This window comes from Artibeus jamaicensis, unplaced genomic scaffold, assembly GCF_021234435.1.
Source record: "Artibeus jamaicensis isolate MK-2021 breed Jamaican fruit bat unplaced genomic scaffold, CSHL_Jam_final contig_525, whole genome shotgun sequence".
In the NCBI taxonomy this organism is placed as follows: domain Eukaryota; kingdom Metazoa; phylum Chordata; class Mammalia; order Chiroptera; family Phyllostomidae; genus Artibeus; species Artibeus jamaicensis.
In genome coordinates, this window is record NW_026521874.1 from 10,400,447 (window position 1) to 10,419,910 (window position 19,464).

Sequence of the window (19,464 nt, forward strand, 5' to 3'; positions counted from 1 at the left end):
TTTTCATGCCTATTTCTAAACTGTACATGATTTTTTAAAAAATGCTTTGGTTCTATCATCTGATTCTTAATATAATGATCAAGGGAGTAGATTATACAACATAATATGAAATAATGCCCACCTTTCCTCCAAGGAAGTTGAGGGGAAAAAAGGTAATTTTACATAGTGCCCTTTATACAAAGGACTTAACTCTCACAGCTGGGGCATTATTCTGAAGAGTAGCTTCTCTAACCTCTTAATTTGTGCATTTTTATTAGAATCAGTATTTTCTAGGGAAAGAATAAAAAGCCAAATTCATAAGGACTTGTCTAGGTCACCAAGTGGTTCAGTTGTGAAATTACTTTTAAAATCTAACTGGTTTTCTCTTAGACCTACCATTTTTGCATAACTGACTTCCATATTCAGTTTAATATGTATAAACTTTATTAGAAGATTTTTTAAATATATATATATATTTTTTACTTTGTCATCTTGTCCCTAAAGTATTCTCACTTTTGATTGCAATAGCTACCCTCCTGCCTTACTAATTGGCACATAAAATATGTTTTAATTTTTACCATAGTTCCAGGACTTAGAATTGACATTTTGAACACCTGGTCCTTAATGCTTAAGGAAGGATATTTAGTTCAAATTCTCTGATGATTAATTAAAATTTGCTGCATAGAAAATAGAAGGTTTGAGATAAAGTTACATTTCATCAAAATATTTTAAGGTAAAAAAAAGCATAATGTAACAGAAAACAATCTATAATAGGCAAGGAAAGTGAAGGGAAAAACAAACTAAGCATTTGCCTTTCTTTTTAACCAAACTATAAGAATGTTCCTAAAAATAAAAAGGTGCCAAGGTCGAGTAAGTCTGGGGAACAGCCCTGCACCCCCATGCCCAATCAGCCCCCTGGAGAAGTAACTGCATACCCCGCTAGACAGAGCCTCCAAAATGTCACTCAGCTTTATCCCAGCATTTCCCAAACTCATGAGGATCACAGATCACTATCTTACTGCATTTCATTACCGTCTTATTTGTGTTCATTTTAGCAGCTGATCCAAAATCCACTAGCTTGATGTGTCCCGTTCGATCAATGAGAATGTTCTCGGGCTTGAGGTCTCTGTACGAAAATCAGGGCATGAATTAGTGTTGCCTTCCCCATGCCTATCAGCAAGCACTCACTAACCTAGGATGCTGATTCAGCCAAGAACCTTAGTGCCTGTATTCCGCTATACAGACCTCCCTATAGATGGTTATATAGTAAGTAACAAGCACACAATTTGCAAAACAAATTGAAGAAGAGGAGGATTCCTGTGATTCCTGCTCTGACCATCACTCCAGTTCCACAACATTCTCAGACAGACATAAAACATCATAGAGTGAGGATGCACAAACACACTTCCTGAACGAGGATTTTTGTGGCACGCGTTTGTAAATTACTAACAGGTAAGGTAAGAAGTACAACTCCATGGTGATCTCTTCCTACGTGGTATGTCAGTTCCTTCTGCAAATCACGTTGTTTTTCTACTGTATAACCCAAAGAACCCACCTAGAGTTTCTGGTCTTATTAACTATGTTTGCAGATCTTCCCAGCAAACTTGAGAATGTTATAATTCTAAATCTATTTCACTGTTGAATGGGTACGCTGAAATGTCTGCCATTTTGGAGAACTTAGTTTCAGCCAGTTATAATTAAGACTGGCTAAAAATTGGAGGAAGTGTTATTTTGATGCTGACATCATTTGCCCATTTATTCTACTGTTGGAACTCTTAGGTGATACAGACAAATTTTCAGTCTACTACCAGGAAGTCTCACTTACCGGTGTACGTATCCCATCTGATGAACACTGTGAACGGCCAAAATCAGTTCAGCTAGGTAAAACTGAATCATATTTTCATCTAATTGGTCCTCATATCTATTCAAAAGTGACAGCAAGTCCCCTCCAGGCTGATATTCCATGACCTGTATAGAACGCCAAAGTTATTCATTCCTCATACACCCCCAAAAAGGAAATGTCTCAATTAGCTCCTCAAATCCTACCTGACATGTTATAATTACAGTATCTCCACAAAGTAATGAAGATGGGTGAGACGTACTGTAAGTCACATAGAAAGAGGTCCCTGCCCTAAGGAAATTACATCCATTCCCCAAGGGAATCAACATAATGAAAGACTAGTACCACACACCATGCACAAGGTTGGCAAGGCAAGTTTGAAAAGTTGTATGAAATCCACCCACTCACACACCCACCCACCCACACTGACACCCTGAACATTCCCTGGGATTAGATACTCGGACTAGATGAAAATTCCTGGAAGGCCCTTTTCTTGCCCTCAGTGCCCAGCAGAACACGGGAGACACGCAGTAAATGCGACGCTACCTCTGCCTTTAACAGTCACTCACTGTAGAAGGCACTCTGACTCTGCTAATCATTTAAATGTGAATATATATCGTCTCACCTCCTAATTCCACTTCTGACTACTTTACAGGAACTTTTAATAGTTTGTACACAGACAGATAAACAGATTTACCACAACACTGTAACACAAAAGAAAAAACCTGGAAATCACCCAAAACTGTGAAAAGATGATACATCTAACCAATGGGACGAATGCAGATATTAAAAATGAATGGAGTCCATGTATTCATACTGACATGGAACGCTGTCCATGATAATATAAAGTGACATCACATCACATTCAGGATAAAGCACATCCCTTTATTATGATTTTTTTAAAAACCAAATTGTTACATTTGTTAGTATATACACAGGGGAAAAATTCAGAAGCATAAAGTAAAATGAAATGTTTGCTTAGCAAAAAATTTCCTCCACACTAGGGTATGCCCGCAATACACACACAGCCTGGCACCAAAGTCCTCTGCACGGTTCATGTTCTTTCACTCTGGGATGTGAATTCTATCCAACCTCCTCCAAACTCCTCTCTGATTTTAGTCCAGAAGTAAAAGAATGCTCTAGTCAAGTCAATCAAGGAACGTCTTGTACATATCCCCAGAAGCCCCAGGCTAGTCTAGTAGGGAACCTGCCCGGCACCAAGCCAACCCCACACCAGAGACCCCCCTGAAGGAATCGCGACTTGCCCGTCCCCCAGGAGGGTTTCGCAAGACCTGGGAGTCTCCCCCACTCACATGGCATCTTACACATAGCAGATACTCAAGCGGGTACTGGACTGAGCAAATGAAACCTTACTCTTCTTACAATTTGAAGAGTAAGGTTCCATGTGCACTGCCATTGCTGAAAAAATATTTGATTTATGAACTAATAAGAGCAGCAACACTTAAAAGGGGAGGCAGCTTCAGTAGACTCTATTTCCCCCCAATTCATAGCTGACATAAGCTACTGGTCCCCGTGCTAGAGGGGCCAGCTAGCAGCCTGGAGCTCACCCACTCACCCCAACCTGGTTCTCCACGGGCCCTGGGTATGTGGGTGAATGCTAATTTTTACATCTGCTTTAAATATATATATTGCCATTAAAAAGGTCTTAAACATCCCCCCAAAATTCACAGATAATAACAGAAGTACTCACACTTTTAGAACGGAAATGTCTTAAAATAAGAACAATGCATATTTATGACGACACATTACAGTTATAAATGTTCTAGTCTGGCTCTCTTAAAGATGTGAAATACAGAACAGCTTTGAAGTTTAAGGATGAGAAAATCAAATATATAGCAGCCACTGGCAACTTTCAAGAGCTCACAAACTGACCACTATTTAGTACTTAACAGCTACTTCTGAAGATTCTATGTGCAATTACCAGTAAAAATAAGAACCATCTCTTAGAAAAGCAAAAACATATGCATGCTATTCAAAAAATAAAATACAATTTTCTGAGCTGGAATCCCCACCAAACTAGATTAGTCTTTTCTAGGAGTCAAACGATCTTTTTATTTCTTCAAAACCAGGACTGATTGAGAAGACAATCAACAAAAATTACAACAGCTGCTAGGCAGCATGCTCCCCTACAGGAGGCCAAAACAGACGTATGAAACGACAAACCTCGAAATAGACTAGGTCCTTATCAAAGAAGCTAATCAAACTTGACCCACCAACATGATTCCAGATTACCATTCAAAAAATTCCAGCTGTGCACCATTAGGAGAACTCGGCTTAAACATTTATTGAGTAGATTTGGCTATCCCAAGATGTTACCTGTATCCCAAAACTGTCCTACTGGGGTAGAGTCACTCATCCTGGTATGAATGGAGCCCACGGGGAGGACAGCTGGTGTGCAGCCAGCCTAAGCTTCCGATACACTGGAGCTTAGAGGTACTGTACAATAAAGAACCAGGACTCAGGCACTTTCAAAAAATACTTTTGGGCTTTTAAAAATGATACCAATCAAGAGGCTCCAAAAGCATCAACGAAAGTCACAAATTGATTGCTTCTTGGCCTTTTGGCTAAGGTCAAGTGTAAAAGTCACAAATTGCCCTGGCTGGTGTGGCTAAGTTGGTTGGGAATTGTCCCATAAATTGAAAGGTCGCCAGCTCAATTTCCAGTTGAGGCAGGCACATGCCTTGGTTTCAGGTTTGGTCCACGTACCAATTGATGTTTCTCTCTCACAGTGATGTTTCTCTCCCTCTTCTCCCTCCCGTTCCCTTTCACTAAAGTAAAAAAAATTATTTTTCTTCAAAAAAGTCACAAACTAAGAGTCTTTAAGAGCATCAGCAGAACACTATGAACAAATTAAGCCCAAAGTCGCCACCCAGACTGTGCCAGACTGATCACTTACAGCATCTGGATTTACTGCTCAGTGATGCTCAGTGAGGTGTTGATCCCCCCAAAATGTGGTTTCTAAAACTAAGCAGATTGGGAAATCCTCTAGAGCAGGGCGTCTCAAACCTCCCTGCCCAGCAGAACACTTCAGGAAGCCACTATTTTAAAGTACATAAAACACATCCATCCAAATAAGCATCTGAGTGCCTACTATGTGTCAGGTACTGTTCTGGATATTAGGAAAACAGCTACCTTCACAGAACTAGAATTCTAATGGAATGAAAAAAATCTTTTTTAACTTAAGCAGTATGAAAGGGTAAAGTATGTCTCCTTCCTATCCTAACCACCCGGGGACCAGCTCAGACTTCATGGATCAAGTTCCATGGGTAGGATCCAGGAATCTGCATTTTCAGGAGCTACCAGGGAGATTCTTATGCTGCCAGCCTGGCACCCTATTGAGGTTATGAAGCCAACATGGCTCCCTACTCCAATCAACTGAAGAGTTTCTATAGAAAAGGTGCCCTTGTATGAAACCTGGCCTTAACAGAGCCATCACTTCCTGTGCTTCTCCCCCCACCCCACCGCCAATAATGCCCTGGAGCCTTTCTGCAAATCAAGACAAGATCACTGACAACTAAGGGCTGGAAAATAACCAGTCCATCAGCACTGAAGCAACAATCGCCCATCTTTGCAAGGACGGGAAATGTCCCTGCATGCACTGAACAGCTGTAGGTCACCTAAAAGGCACCAAGTGATCACCAAGGCATGGTGATCACCAAGGCATGGTGATCAAAGGCCAGGGAAGTGGGACAAGGAAAAAGAGCCCGACAGTGAAAGCCCTAAACAGTATGACAACACTGCGGATGGCAGAGAAATCACAGCAGCTGACAGACAAGCCTGGCTTAGAGCTGTAATGGACTTGCTCTTTTAAAGAAAAGACATTCAGGCCAACAGAGACAGACCCTTCTGATGGCAGCAGCTGCAGATGCTAATTAAAGGGCAAGTCTTACATGCTTCTCTGTTGGTGTTTGCATCTATATCCCCAAGTACTGGGATGGAAAGGCAACGCCCAAGTACTTGGTGTTGCATTGGAGACCAAGGGTGTATGTGTGTGTGCACACATATGCACATGCACATACCTGCACACACGCAGGCACATGTGTGCCTATGTGGGGGTGTATGAATATTTCCTAGTTCTTTAGTACTCTATTCCTATTTGCCCAGGGTGTCATTAGAAGCATGCTGTGTTGGCCATCGCTCAGCAGTGTTGTCCTTGAAATGCTTGCACCATAATCAGCATGACTGAAAGTGCCATGAAAATATAATGATGTAACTGGCATCACTCTGCTCTGCCCAGCGTTCCTGATCTTTGGCACGGGAAAGGAAGGGAGGGATGCTCTGAGCCAAGTGGCCCCTGGCAGAGACCCTAAAGTGTTCTCCTTGAAGGGCAAGGTGACCAAGAGAAAAAGAGAGGAGGCCTGTTATTTCAGAAACTATGAATCCCTGCCTGATTCATCCATGAATTCAAAAAATTCCTCATTGAGCACTGAATCATCCAGAGTCCTGGCCAGAAACAGACAGCTCACTCAAACTAGGTAACTGAGGACATGAATTAATGAAGGGGCTATTTACAGGGGTGTGGGCAAGGCTACAGGAAATACACTGTAAATAAACCTCGACTACTTAACAGCAGGGGAGTTGAGTACATACCATTCCTTGACCTAAAAGATCCAGAAAAGGGATCTCAGACGTGCACACGATTACTGAAGGAGTGAGAGGAAGACACGGTTACCAGAAACTAAATGTAGCTATAAGAATAGCTATGGGACCATGGTTCTCAAAGTGGGGTCCACCAGCGGCAGCCTCACCTGGGGACTGGTTACAAATGCAAGTTCTTGGGCCCCACCCCAGACCTACTAAATCAGAAATTCTGATGGTTGTACCAGGCAAACTGGAACAAGGTAAATAACAGTGATGCCTAAGATGATAAAACTCTAAATTTACTCCCTTGAAATATGCCTCCAAAGACCAGGACACAAAACCATTTGAAAGACACAGAGCACTCAAGGAACCCCTTAAGGCAGTAACGTACTCAGCAATCGAATCGAGGCCCATAAGAGGTATTAATATCTCATTCCACCAATAAGAATACTGAAGCTGAAAAGGCCAAGGACTCTGGAAAGACCAAATCAGGAACAGCCATGAAACGGCGCCTATATTCTAAGTAGCAGCTTCCTTCCGAGGGGCAGCCATCTTCCAAATCCTGGCTTCTGATCAGCAGCACACGAGCATGCTGGCGAGTTTTGAGACAAGCCTGAAAACTGGATAATCTTCCCCCATGAGAGCAAAACAGCACATGTCTCGCTGTCAAAACTATCATAAGCTGTCACACATTTCACTAAAATAAACAATGAAGTTGTGTTCTTTAACTCTTTCCAGACTCCTAACAACAGCACGAGCTGGTGTGCATACAGGTCACAGGCTCACTGCCCAGAAAGAACCCACCTCTAAATGGCCCCTAAGCAGAAAGGAGCCGCTACACCGTCCACAACATTGCACGGCTGCGTGTTGAAGGTGAGACAGGAAATATAAAGAACTAACTCCAAGTAGGACAGTGGAGACGGGGTCACGTCAGAAGTGGTTCTGGAGGCACCGACACAATCTAATGAACAACAGTATGGGAGGTGGATCTAGGGAGCATGGCTTCCAATACACTGTTTTAGTCTCTGTGGCAGACTATATAATTTGTCCCCAAATCCATCTTTCCCTCCCTCCATAGTAGTAAGAATTCTAGCTGGATATAGGCCACGCAGCTTGACAGAACAGATGTGTTGTCATGTGATAAAGTTCTGGTCAGCAAAATCTTGAAGGAAATGATTTGTCCCTCTTCCATATCATTTATGTAAAAGAAATGTGCTTACTCTGCCTTTCTGCTCTTCTCTCCTTTCAGCCAGGGGGAATAAAGGCATGAAAGGGCCCAAGTTCAAGCACATCAAAGAATACAACACCTTCAGGGAGAGAGGTAGCCACAAGATGGAAGGAAACTGGGTCCCTGAAGTACTACATGTAACAGAGCTGCTCCACCTGCACACACTGTATTTTGGGGTCTTTTCGTTATAGTAGCTTAGCCTATACCTTAACTAATCCATCCCTATGTGCAACTGGCGGCAAAACACATTGGAAATCAACAGAGGAAAGCTGATGGTAGGCCACATAAGGGAAAGAAGATACACAGGTCAGCTACTGGCTTAGAGCTAGAGCAGCCTAAAGAGACCCATACTTAGAGCAGTATGAAAAACATCAATACGTAGCCCGCAAGATTCAAGAATTTCACAAAGAATTTAGATATGCAGTATTACAAGTGGTGAGCTGCAAAACAAGGTCTCCTTTGTAAAGATCGGCTCCTTTGTGGAGGACGCTGATGAAGGCATCTGTTATACAGAATTGAGCAGATTTCATCATGAACCAGATTTAAAAGCTCTGTTTCCATGGGCTGCCTGCCAGAATGCAGGGCTAGCCTTGTTATATAGAACCAGACGTTACAACGGACTTGCTACAATTTTCTGTATTCCAGAAAACGGTAAGTCACATTCATTAGCATGTAACTACAAATGAGAAATTTTTAAGCATCAAAATTCTGAAGGACTCAAGTTCCATTTCCTTGCACTGCACTTCAAATTTTAAGAGTCGCACTGTGTCTACCTTGAATTACATAGTTTAGAGAACAAAACTCACACTGCTAACATATGATTTCCATAGCACAATATGTAAACCAAATGCTTGTGAAATCCATCATGTATTCTTCCAATAAATATTTCTTAAGAATTTACCTGGGGAAGCTCTACTGGAAGCAAAGGAAACAAAATCCCTCCCATTGTGGAGGGAATAGCCCAGTGATGGGGACCAACACCCACTCAGGAAGAGGGAGTACAGGGTGCTATGAGCCCAGTACAGGGTCCAGGAAAAGTTTCTAAAAGAAGTAACACCTGGTCCAAGCCCAGAAGCTGAAATCAGAGCAAGACAGAGAAACAAGAGGGAACAGCATAGAGAAAGGTCAGAGGCAAGTTCAAAGAATTGAAGAAAGTTTGGGCTAAATGTCAAGTGAAAGGAGAGAGATGGTAAGCAATAAGGTGAAAGGCATATGCAAAAAAGGCCATGTAAAGCCCATGAAAGGTTCTGGCTGGACTTCACCCACAGGGCAGCAGGAGTCTTGAAGGATGTTAACAGCAGGATGACTTGGCTGCCCTGTGTAGAAGACGTGGGGGAAGGGCAAGACAGATGGCAGGGAGAACACTGAGGAGGTTGCTGCAGCAACGCAGACGAAAGATGGCGGCCTGAACTCACACAAGCAGGGCTGGAGAATTCAGACAGCCTTGAGAAACACATCAGAGGAGGAATCCGATAAATGTTTCATTAATATAAAATGTATCCTCATTAAACTGCATTTGCATTACCAATTAATGTTCAGCTGGCAGGAAACCATAATTTGCATGTCTCCCCAAACTTCAAAGGTCTGATGATCTACATGGCCAACAGGTACAAAGGCATTTCAGTGCTGTGTAGTGCCAAAACAGAGCCACGGTCCCCTGATCTCGCGGCAGAATGCATGTCCAGATTCAGAAACATCCAGGTTTCAGAAAGGTAAAATTGTGCATATACTTTTTATTATCTAACACCCCAGGATAAGGCCTGAGATACTACCCTGTAATAAAATACATTCGTAATTTTGCAGCAAAATGGATGAACAGTCGCACTACAGAAAATGAATAAGAGAGTTTAGTCAGGTTTTGCCAGAGTTCAAGTTAAATAAGGCACCAAATAAGTAACAAAAGAACTTGAGGTGATTCAGAATTCTGGGTATTTCAGAATTGCAGATAAAGGGTGGTGGATCTATAACCACATCTTAATTCCTATGCTAAGTTTGGGTTTTTATATGAAAACTGCACCCTTAGCAAGCATTTTACTTCAAAGTACCAAAGCACTTGAGAAGACAATGCACACAAGGAGATAATGACAAGACCCCATCAGTGATACCCAATTGAACTACTAAAGAGCGCAAAAATGTCATTGCAGCCAGGTATCAATGCGCTGAGGCAACTAGACCTCCAGAAAGCGGGATCATACCTATCTTGCAAGATGGTGGGTAGATAACCTGACAAAATCCGAAGAGGAGGCCCACAGCTAAAAGACCAAAAAAGGGAAGCCCCCAAAGCCAGGAGCCATCTAGCAGAAGAATGGCAGATATTGCCAATCCGTGAGATATCTCAGGAAGAAATTCCAAGCGGAAGTCCACACCAGTTAAATCCACAATTAAGAGCAAAGGAATGAGCAAAAAACAAAACACAAACAAACAAGAAAGCACCCTCATAGACACAGACAACAGTATGGCGCCTGATGACCAGAGGGAAGGGAGGGTGGGAACAGAGAGAAGAGAGTGAAGAAGGAATAAATGGTGATGGAAGGAGACTGGCCCTGGGGTGATGAACACACAACACACAGATGATGTATGTATGGAATTGTGCACCTGAAGCCTATGTAATTTTATTAACCAATGTCACCCCAATAAATCCCATTTTTAAAAGCGAAGGTCCTTACCACTGTGACGAAGTCAGTTAGTAGGAATGAAAATGGTGACAACAAAAGAGTTTTAAATTCTCGGAATGCGCAAATATTCCCTCCCTGAAGATGTGCTTTAAAAACTGTTGAGCCATGAAAAAAAAACACGAACAAAAGCCACTACAGACAACACAAAAAGAAAACTACCAGTGAGTATCATTCCTAGAATCTGCCATCGCCACTCCCAAAACTGACCTTAACAGTGGACAGTTCCAGGGTATCTCAACAACGTGTACTTTTAAGAAGAAGCTGCATGAGATTGGATATCAAGAAGGCGAGCTCTTCAACCCAGAGGAAAAGAAATATGAACTTACAAAGCAGGGCAAAGCAGACCAACACTGTGGACTCTAAACTTTTGCCAAAAACCAGAGCCCGTCCCAGTTCCAGCACTACCTGTACTGCCTTGAAAACAAAGCTGATCCCAACAAGCTAATCTTCTAAATCATTTGCAGAGTTCTAATTAAAATATCTTAAACAACAATAACAAACAAACCAACCTCTGCAGTGTCGAGGGAATTGCTTTCCTGAGGACTAATTAAAAAGCCTGCTAATAAACCCAAACATAAGGAACCCTGCAAGATACAGACAGCACAAGGCAAATGCTGCATTTGTAGCAAATACCCTAGAATATCAGTGAAAACTAAAAACACTCCAAGGTTACTTGTGAAGGTCAGGGCTCCAGGCCCCGAGTCTCAAAGAAGAAAAGCTTCCCAGACCACATTCAAAGAAAGGAAGTTCCAGACTGTAATCGCCACAGGTGTGGCATTGGTGTTGAAGGAGCATGTGGTTGGTGCGAAGCCAGCCTCCCCACATATTTCTATGGGAATGTCCTTGCTTAGGAGGCTGGGCGGACTCAGGAGGAATTTCTCTGCCAGCACAGAGAAACCAAATACAAAGACAAACCAATACAAAAACCAAAGCAAAAAAAAAAAACAAAACAAAACATTCATTCCAGGTCAGAAATAAAGGCAGTACAGTCCCTCCAAATATGTCCTGTGAAATTTCAAAATAAATAGGAGTCCACCTCTTTCTCACATAAGCCTCTGTAAAGTTTATATTGTCTTGTTTTAAGGGCTGAATCAGGGACAAAAATTGTTTTGAGGACAGGTTTGGGTTTTGTTTTTTTTTTTTACTGTAGGAATCTAAACCCCCCGAGAACCCACACAAGGCCCCAAAATGAATTTCTACACATTATGTTACAAGCACATCAGGACTACCTATAGAACCATTCAAAAGAATGAGGCAGACTTGTATGTACTGGCAGGGAAAGATATCCAGGACAAATCGTTAAAAGGCAAAGAACAAGATGAAGAGCAGAGCAGGGAGTAACATACCATTTTTTTTAAAGTAAACTACACGTGTATTATAAATATAGACAGAAATACTTTTTCCACGAGGCATAGTTAAGGATCAGAAAGATAACATATACCCATTAACATTTGTTTTACTAAGGAAATAAATTAGGAAGATAGACAATTTTTCCCTTTATTTCCCACAGTTCTGCAGTAATTGCTTTTCTTAATAACCATGAATTATCCCAACTTTCAAAAATTAAACATTTTAATGATGTTAACTGGACTTACTTATTGCAGTGATCTTTCACAATAAATACAAATATCAAAAAATTATATTATACATCTGAAATATATCAATTACACTTCGATGTAAAAAATTAAAGCAAGATTCCACTAAAGGTGCTATTAGACTATTCCCAAATAAATGATTACTCATTATTATCCTTTAAGTGCTAGCTACAATACCCAACGATTAGTAGGGCTGTTTCTAAATGGGCTGGCTCACAGGAGGAGGAGGACAGGAAGGCAGCTGACAGTCAGGAAAGAAGCGGAATGAATGAGAGCTACATCATGCGCCGCTCGATCAAGAACCACATTCAATTCTATGACTGCGCTCCCTGAGTATCAGAGCACTGGACTGATTCCAGAGAAAGAAATGTAAAGACTCACCAGATAAAGGTTATTTTTGTCCTGAAAGGCATACTGTAATTGGGGGATCCAAGGACTTATGCTTCGAGATAATATGTTCCGTTCTTCCTCAAAAAATGAAACCTTGAGGAGAAAGAAACCTTTTAGACAATTATAATATAAAGAAGTAAATGTAAAGGAGGGGGACGTGCCCTCTTCTCTCTCTTTAAGCCTGAAAGGATGTCTCTAGTTAAAAAGAAAAAAAATCACTTAGCCTAGCATTCCACAATTCCCATCCATTCACCTACTTTGCTCACAATTTTTGCAAGATCTGTGTATTATCTGCCCAATTACTTACCATTTTTCTTTAGAGTCAACTCACTTCCTTTAACTCTAAGCATCTTCCTGTTTCTCTTCACCTTCCCTTCCTCAATAATTCGGTCCTAAAGCCATTAGGTGAAGCAGACTAGGGTCAGCACCCATGACAGGTGGTAGGGAGAGAGCCATGGTGGCCCAGAACAGGGTACCAGGCCCTAGTAGGGTGAGGACGGCTGCACCCGTGTGGGGGGCAGTCTGACATAGGGTATCGACAGCCCACAGGGGCGAAAAAGGATCCCACAGGTAGGGACACCTGGAACAGAGCACCTGAGCCCACCAAAGGGAGGGGCAGCACCCAAGACAACAGATTGGATGCACACAGATGTATAACACAAGTTAAAATACTAAGGATAGTGTCAGAGAAGAGAGTTACATACATGGAAAGGGTGAGATTTAGAATGAACCCGGTGAAGTTGGTACTGGCGTGAACACACGGTTTTCCATGTACAGAGATACAGAAACACAGATGTAAATGTGAGTGTGTAGGTAGGTGTATCATATATACCTGTACTTGTATTTATAGCTCCATCCACTGACAAGGGCCTGGGAACAGGGGTACCCCAATACCAGTGAGAACACCTGGCACCCAGATCTTGGCCTCTAAATATAATTTCACACTAAAAGGGCTGGTTGCAGGGCTGGGGCAAGTAAAGTAAAAGTATAAGACCCTGAAAATCTTGCGCCAGAAAGCAAGCAGTACTCAAAGATGGGAATATGTTAAAAGGACAAAAATCCAACCTGAAGAGATTCTCATTAGCAAACTTGGAAACAATTTGAGTGTGAAGATATGTAACAAATAACAGGCCTTGACCAGGTAGTTTGGTTGGGTAGAGTGTTGTCCCAACACACCAAGATTGCAGGTTGAACCCCTGGTCAGGGCAGATACAAGAAATCAACCCATGAATGTACCAATAAGTGGAACAGCAAATTGATATTTCTCTCTTTCTCTCTCTCTCTAATTAAAAAAAAAAGCCTCCAGCCCATACTTCACAAGGGGTCATCTTGAGCCATTCACCAGGAGGGAGGCCTTCCTATTTGATTCTGCAGTGTGGTACCTTGGGTTACTTTGTTTTTACATGCACAACTTCCCATCTAAAACGGAAACATCACAAGGCTGGGGCTACACTGAATGCCTCTTCTTAAGGACCCAGAAACACTCCAAACACAACGGGTGCCTGCTAAGTGTTTCCAGGTGATGGATGATGCATATGTGTTGGGAGGTTTGTTGAGCATCTTCCACGCCTCTTCCATGTGACCTGCCACATCCCGCCATTTTTCCTTTCCGTGCAGTTGCTCGCACTGCATTCCTAAGTTCAGGCTACATCCCTCTCGGACTCTAACACGCAGCTTCCTGCCCTCCGCTGCCTCTGTGTTGAAGGCCCCACAAAGTCACCAAAGTCCTCAGACTCTGACCCCAACCTCCTCCTTCTGAAAGCCCCAACAATCCCCAACCATTTCACAAGTTAAACTGCCATTCCGAAAACTGGTACTGGGGGGAGAACGATAAGTTGCCATTCATTGGGTACAGAGTTTCTGTTTGGGATGATGCAGAAGTTCTAGAAATAGATTGTGGTTATACAACATTGTGAATGCACTAATACTAATGACTGTGTCTTAAAAATAGTTAAAATGCTAAATCTGTGTTATGTATATTTTGCCACAATAAAAAAAAAGTTCTTGGGATTTCCTACCAACTACCCACATCCCACCCAAATGTCCTCATTTCTCCCATTCGCCAGTCTACTTGTTCTAAACCACTAAAAAGAAAAAAAAAAAACAACACACAACGCGCGTATAGCATGCTAGCACTCAAACTTCCAGCATGTCGCACACGCCACATCCGGCACATTGCCGTCCCTCCTCTCTGCCTAGAGCCTCCAGCAATGCAGGACTCTCCCCAGCTGTCCGTGGCTCACCCACACCTCTCCCCACTCCATCATCCGAGAACCTGCTAACTACTCCTGGGATGCTTTAGCTGTTTTAGCCGGTAAGCACCTCACTTTATATACTTGCCCTTTTCCTCTGCTTTCCAAGTTTGTTTTTTAATTGATCTTAGAGAGAGGGGAAAAGAGGGAGAGGTAGAGTGAGGGAGAGAAGGAGAGAGACATCAATGTATTGTTCCACTTATTTATGCAATCATTGGTTGATTCTTGTATGTGCCCCAGCCAGGGATCAAACCCCCAACCTCAGTGTATCAGGACCACACTCTAATCGACTGAGCTACCCAGCCAGGGCTCCAGGTTATTTTTAAACCCTGCAACTAACAGCCACGGAGCTTCAACTCCTTGTACAGGCTTCCCACGGAGCCAGGTACATTATCGGACACATGAATGTGTACTCGAATGCCTGTAACTAATAAATTACTCTCTGAACTCCAAGGCTGATGGCCGTCTCTCTAGAAACACAGCAAATGAATCAGTATGTCTGAAGCATCAGTCTCATTCAAAAGAAAGACAAATACTGCAACCTTAAAGATAACGTCTTACTCGTTCTCAAATAAGCAACTCCCTGGCCACATAAGAATTTTATTTAGTTTCCTTTTTTCTTTTTTTCTTGAAATTTATTGGGGTGATGCTGGTTAACACATAGAGGTTTTGGGTGCACAACCCTATTTAATTTCTTCAAAGACCTGTATTAAAATCAAATATCCATGCCCATATCACAAATACACAAAATGTGTACAAAAGAAAATGCTGACTCACCCCATAGTATGTGTATCCCTAAACCCCCAGCTGATAGTCATAAAAGATCTTAAACTCATTAATTAAAAGGCCAAGTTGGTTCTGAATAAAACACAACTATAAAAACAGGATAAAGAAATCAAGGGAACTTGTGAGCCTTCGAAATGAGTATCAGTTCAAGAAAAAGAGCTAAGGACGTGAGAGACCTTTCTGCCCATGCAACCATAATTAACTGCAGAGTCACAGAGGAACACGGGTTTGATCCCAGACGTCGATTCAGGAAACTGCAGTGAACATGCTGGTACAGAGAGGGAGAGGGCGTGATGCTAGAATGCTCCTACCTGCTCCTGGGCCAACAAGGCCTTCTTCTTCATCACTTTCATAGCATAGATGTCCCCGGTGGCTCTCTCTCTCACCACGTGCACTTCAGCAAAGTGTCCACAACCTACCAGGCTTCTGACTTCAAAGTCCTTTGCAGAAGGCTGGAGCTCCTGCAACTCAGCGATGGTGTCGGAATCTGCAAATCATGGAAGAATTGCTCCCAGGTAAATAAAGAGCTTTCAATATCTGACTCTTTATGAAAGCCAAAAAAAAAAAAGAAAAACTGTTCTTATGTCTTCCCTCACTGTCAAAAGACATTTAGTCACTTTCTAATCATCGTGAATAATTATAAAATCGGCACAAAAGTGTTTTTATATGTTCAAATTAAGGGCTTCCGAAATTCCAAAGCACAGTTTCCATGGCAGCTATAATTTGCATCCTGTAGACTTAGAAAATAGAAGAATACAAATCATGCTTTTCTTCCTCATCTCGGAAGGCTGCAGGGCAGTGTTTGGTCAAAGATGCTTGTCCTCACTTAGACCAGTTTACAATGGGACGTAAGCAACATGATTCCCATCTCAATGTTGGAGCTGGTTTCCAGATCATTCCATTCTGACCACATGTGCTCTGCTCAGTTTTCTCTCCGTAGCCCATTTTACCTCCCCTGCATTGTGTCCGTAATAGTAATGCCTTCCTCGCCTTAACACGTGGCAGTGCTGCCAAAAAAAAAAAGTAAAATAAGCCCTGGCTGGTGTAGCTCAGTGGATTGAGCGCTGGCCTGTGAAGCAAAGGGTCGCCGGTTCAATTCCCAGTCAGGGCACATGCCTGGGTTGCGGGCCAAGTTCCCAGTTGGGGAACACATGGGAGGCAACCATACAATGATGTTTCTCTCCTACTCCTTCTCCTTCCCTTACCTTCTCTCTAAAAATAAATAAATGAATAAAACAAGATAAAAAATAAAATTTAAAATAAAAATGAAGAAACCCGTAGCCCAAGGAACCAAGCAGAGCCTGACATTTGCTCTGTGGAGCTGACATGTCACGGATCTGGAAGGGTTTGCAGCTGTCTTTTTCTTAGCACATAGTCTTATTCATTTTCCGAGTACAATCTTTTTTTTTAAATTGAATTTATTGGAGTGACACTGGTTAACAAAATTAGATAGGTTTCAGGTACGCAATTCTACAACACATCATCTCTCCACTGTTCTGTGTGTTCACCCCCCCAGTCAGTCTCGGTCCGTTAGCATGTATCCCCCATACCGCCCTCTACCTCCCCCTCCATCCCCACCCCGGTCCTAGTGCAATCTTTGCATCAGTGTCTTGGTTTGCGTGGGCTGCTATAACAAATACCATAGATGAGGTGACTTGAACTACAGGCATTTATTTCCCATCATGCTGAAGGCTGGGAAATCCAAGATCAATAGGTTAGCAGATTCAGTTCCGGGTGAGGGCCTACTTCCTGGCTTACAGATGGCTGCATCCTCATGGTGTCCTCACGTGATAAAGAGAAAGGAAGCTCTGGTCTCTCCTCCTGTTCTTGTAAGGACACTAATCTCATCTTGGAAGCCCTATCCTCATGATCTCACTTAAATCTAAGTACCTCCCAAAGGTCCCACCTCCAAATACCATCCCACTGAGGGTCAGAGCCCCAGCACTTTAATTTGGGAGGGGCACATTCAGTCGGAGATCTTCGATGTATGAAGTATGGTCTAAATAAATGGACGGCAGACTTGGAACCAAACATACACTTTTTAACGCTCTAAGAACACCAGGCTGGAGCATCACCGAATATGCAACACCTCTAACAACCATCTCTGATGGGGGGAAGCAGCTGTAACTGACTGAAAAATTAATTCAGTTCTGCACGTTATGGGGAAACTGCACCGTATGCAGGGGTTACACTCCCAAAGAAGACAAGGAAAGTATATCATCAAAATTACCCGGAAGAACCCCTCAGAAAGGTACCTTGAAGACAGATGAGAGGCTGTCTTGCAAACCCATCGTTACCCTGGAGTCATCCAGGTGCTGAAAAGGACCATCATTTCCACAGACTGGCCACCAGATAAGGTTGGAAGCTACATTTCCCAAGTTACATTCAACTCGGAAGGTTGTTCAGACAATGACAGGGACTGAGTCCAACCAAGGGAAAAGCCATTTCACATCCACAGTCATACAGTGGCATATTGATGAATTAGCCAATGCAACTGTAATTGTTGTCACACACCCCCTTGCTTGTCTCAGGGGTGGAATTCCATTCCTTTGGATCAAAGGCACCTACAACAAACTCTGTTACACTGAGTGCCTTTCCGCCCACAGACCCACCTCTCACGTTAGCCAGTCATCCTGAAAACACCTTCCTTTGGTCACTTGGAGAACAAGGCGAGAGCGGTGGGTAGATCCCCATTAATTCATCATGACCACTGTAAAAATAAAACTAGAGCACAGAAAATTCCATGCAGAAGCAAAATTGAAAGCTGAACAGTATTTTCCCTTTAACCTGACGTCACAGTGCCAAGCCCCATCTTTCTTCCCTGTCCCTTTCCCAGTTTCTTGCAGATTAAGCATTTGAGTTTTGAATTGTAATTCCGCAAACGTGCTGGCTTGCAACTCTCTGGGTTAAACCTGATTTTATTATTGCTCCCACACAAAGCTAATTTCTCTTGATTCTCTATTAGGCCTTGGGCCCCCAATTCGCTCACAGCATTTGTACAACTTATTAACTTTGGGCCTGTCACTGCCAACCACCAGGCATCTCAATCACACAAGCAGACAAATTGCTTACAGGCAAGACGATCATGGTAGACTCAGAATTCTGAGAAAGCATTCCAAATCTCAATATCTTTTTCCAATGCTTTGGATTATGCAGGTCAACAGGTGAGATCCTAAACTCAAGTCTATAACTATTAAAAAAAAAAAAAACACCTTTACAATTTCTCTCTAAATCAGCAGCTTCTTTGACTCCAAAACCACATCACCCTTCATCCATGCATGAGATTATGGCATTTAAGAGCCCATTGAGGTGAAGAGAAAGACCCAAGTGCTGTAATAAAATGCACTCAAAGAATGACCTTGTCAGACAAACATTTGCACCCAGAGGGCAAAAGCCAACATTGCTGAATCCAATGCTTCCATTTTAAGACTCAGTAATCCAACATTTCAACTTCTAGGAACTCAAACTTCACAGAAACACTAGCACATGTGCTCAGAAAAGATACATATGAAAATGTGATGAGCATCCTTCTAACAGAAAAATAATCAGAAACAACCTAAAGGTGCATCAACAGGAAAGTCCCCCACGTAAAAGAATATTAGGCCCATGTTTAAGAGAATGAGGTAGAGCTCATCCTGCACTAGAACATGTAATTTTTTGGTCTGTTTTGATCACTATTATAAAATCAATACCTAAAACGGAACCGAGCACATAGCAAGTGTTGGCAGAAATATTTGTTGAGTAAACATATTGCTGAGTGAGCAAAGCTAGTGACAAAACATTATACACATATGTAAACAATAATGTAAACTGGGCTACTTTCGAATGGAGCTGGAGCAGCCAGGCCAGAGCAACGACCTGGCACCTCTCCCATCTCGGACCTTCAGGATGTTACAAAGGGCAAAACAACCCTTGGACTGTGCGTAAGCAACCTTGTGTCCCAAAGAACTGTTTGCCAAAGCAAAAAAAAAAGAAAACAAAAGCAGTTATTATGACTGATGACTACTGGACCGAACATTTAAAATATTATTTAGAATTAACATCACTATGTTACATTACCTACACCAATAGAAATGCCTTCCTTCTACTGTTGTTCCCCTTCCCTTTCTCAGAAGTA

General features: G+C 42.4%; 1 protein-coding gene across 9 annotated transcripts in view; it reads right to left on the reverse strand.

Moving 5' to 3' along the window:
* CIT (citron rho-interacting serine/threonine kinase) overlaps positions 1 to 19,464 on the reverse strand; it is a 145,718-nt gene that overhangs the window by 118,665 nt on the left and 7,589 nt on the right. For 8 of the 9 annotated variants that reach the window (XM_037156201.2, XM_037156198.2, XM_037156200.2 and 5 more), the window contains exons 4-7: positions 15,659 to 15,834; positions 12,301 to 12,402; positions 1,805 to 1,947; positions 1,012 to 1,105 (exon numbers count right to left, since the gene is read on the reverse strand). In XM_037156201.2, coding sequence (XP_037012096.1) covers positions 1,012 to 1,105; positions 1,805 to 1,947; positions 12,301 to 12,402; positions 15,659 to 15,834 — 515 coding nt within the window. Of the gene's footprint in view, positions 1 to 1,011; positions 1,106 to 1,804; positions 1,948 to 12,300; positions 12,403 to 15,658; positions 15,835 to 19,464 lie in introns of those variants that run through there. The other variant, XM_037156202.2, reaches the window with a different exon arrangement.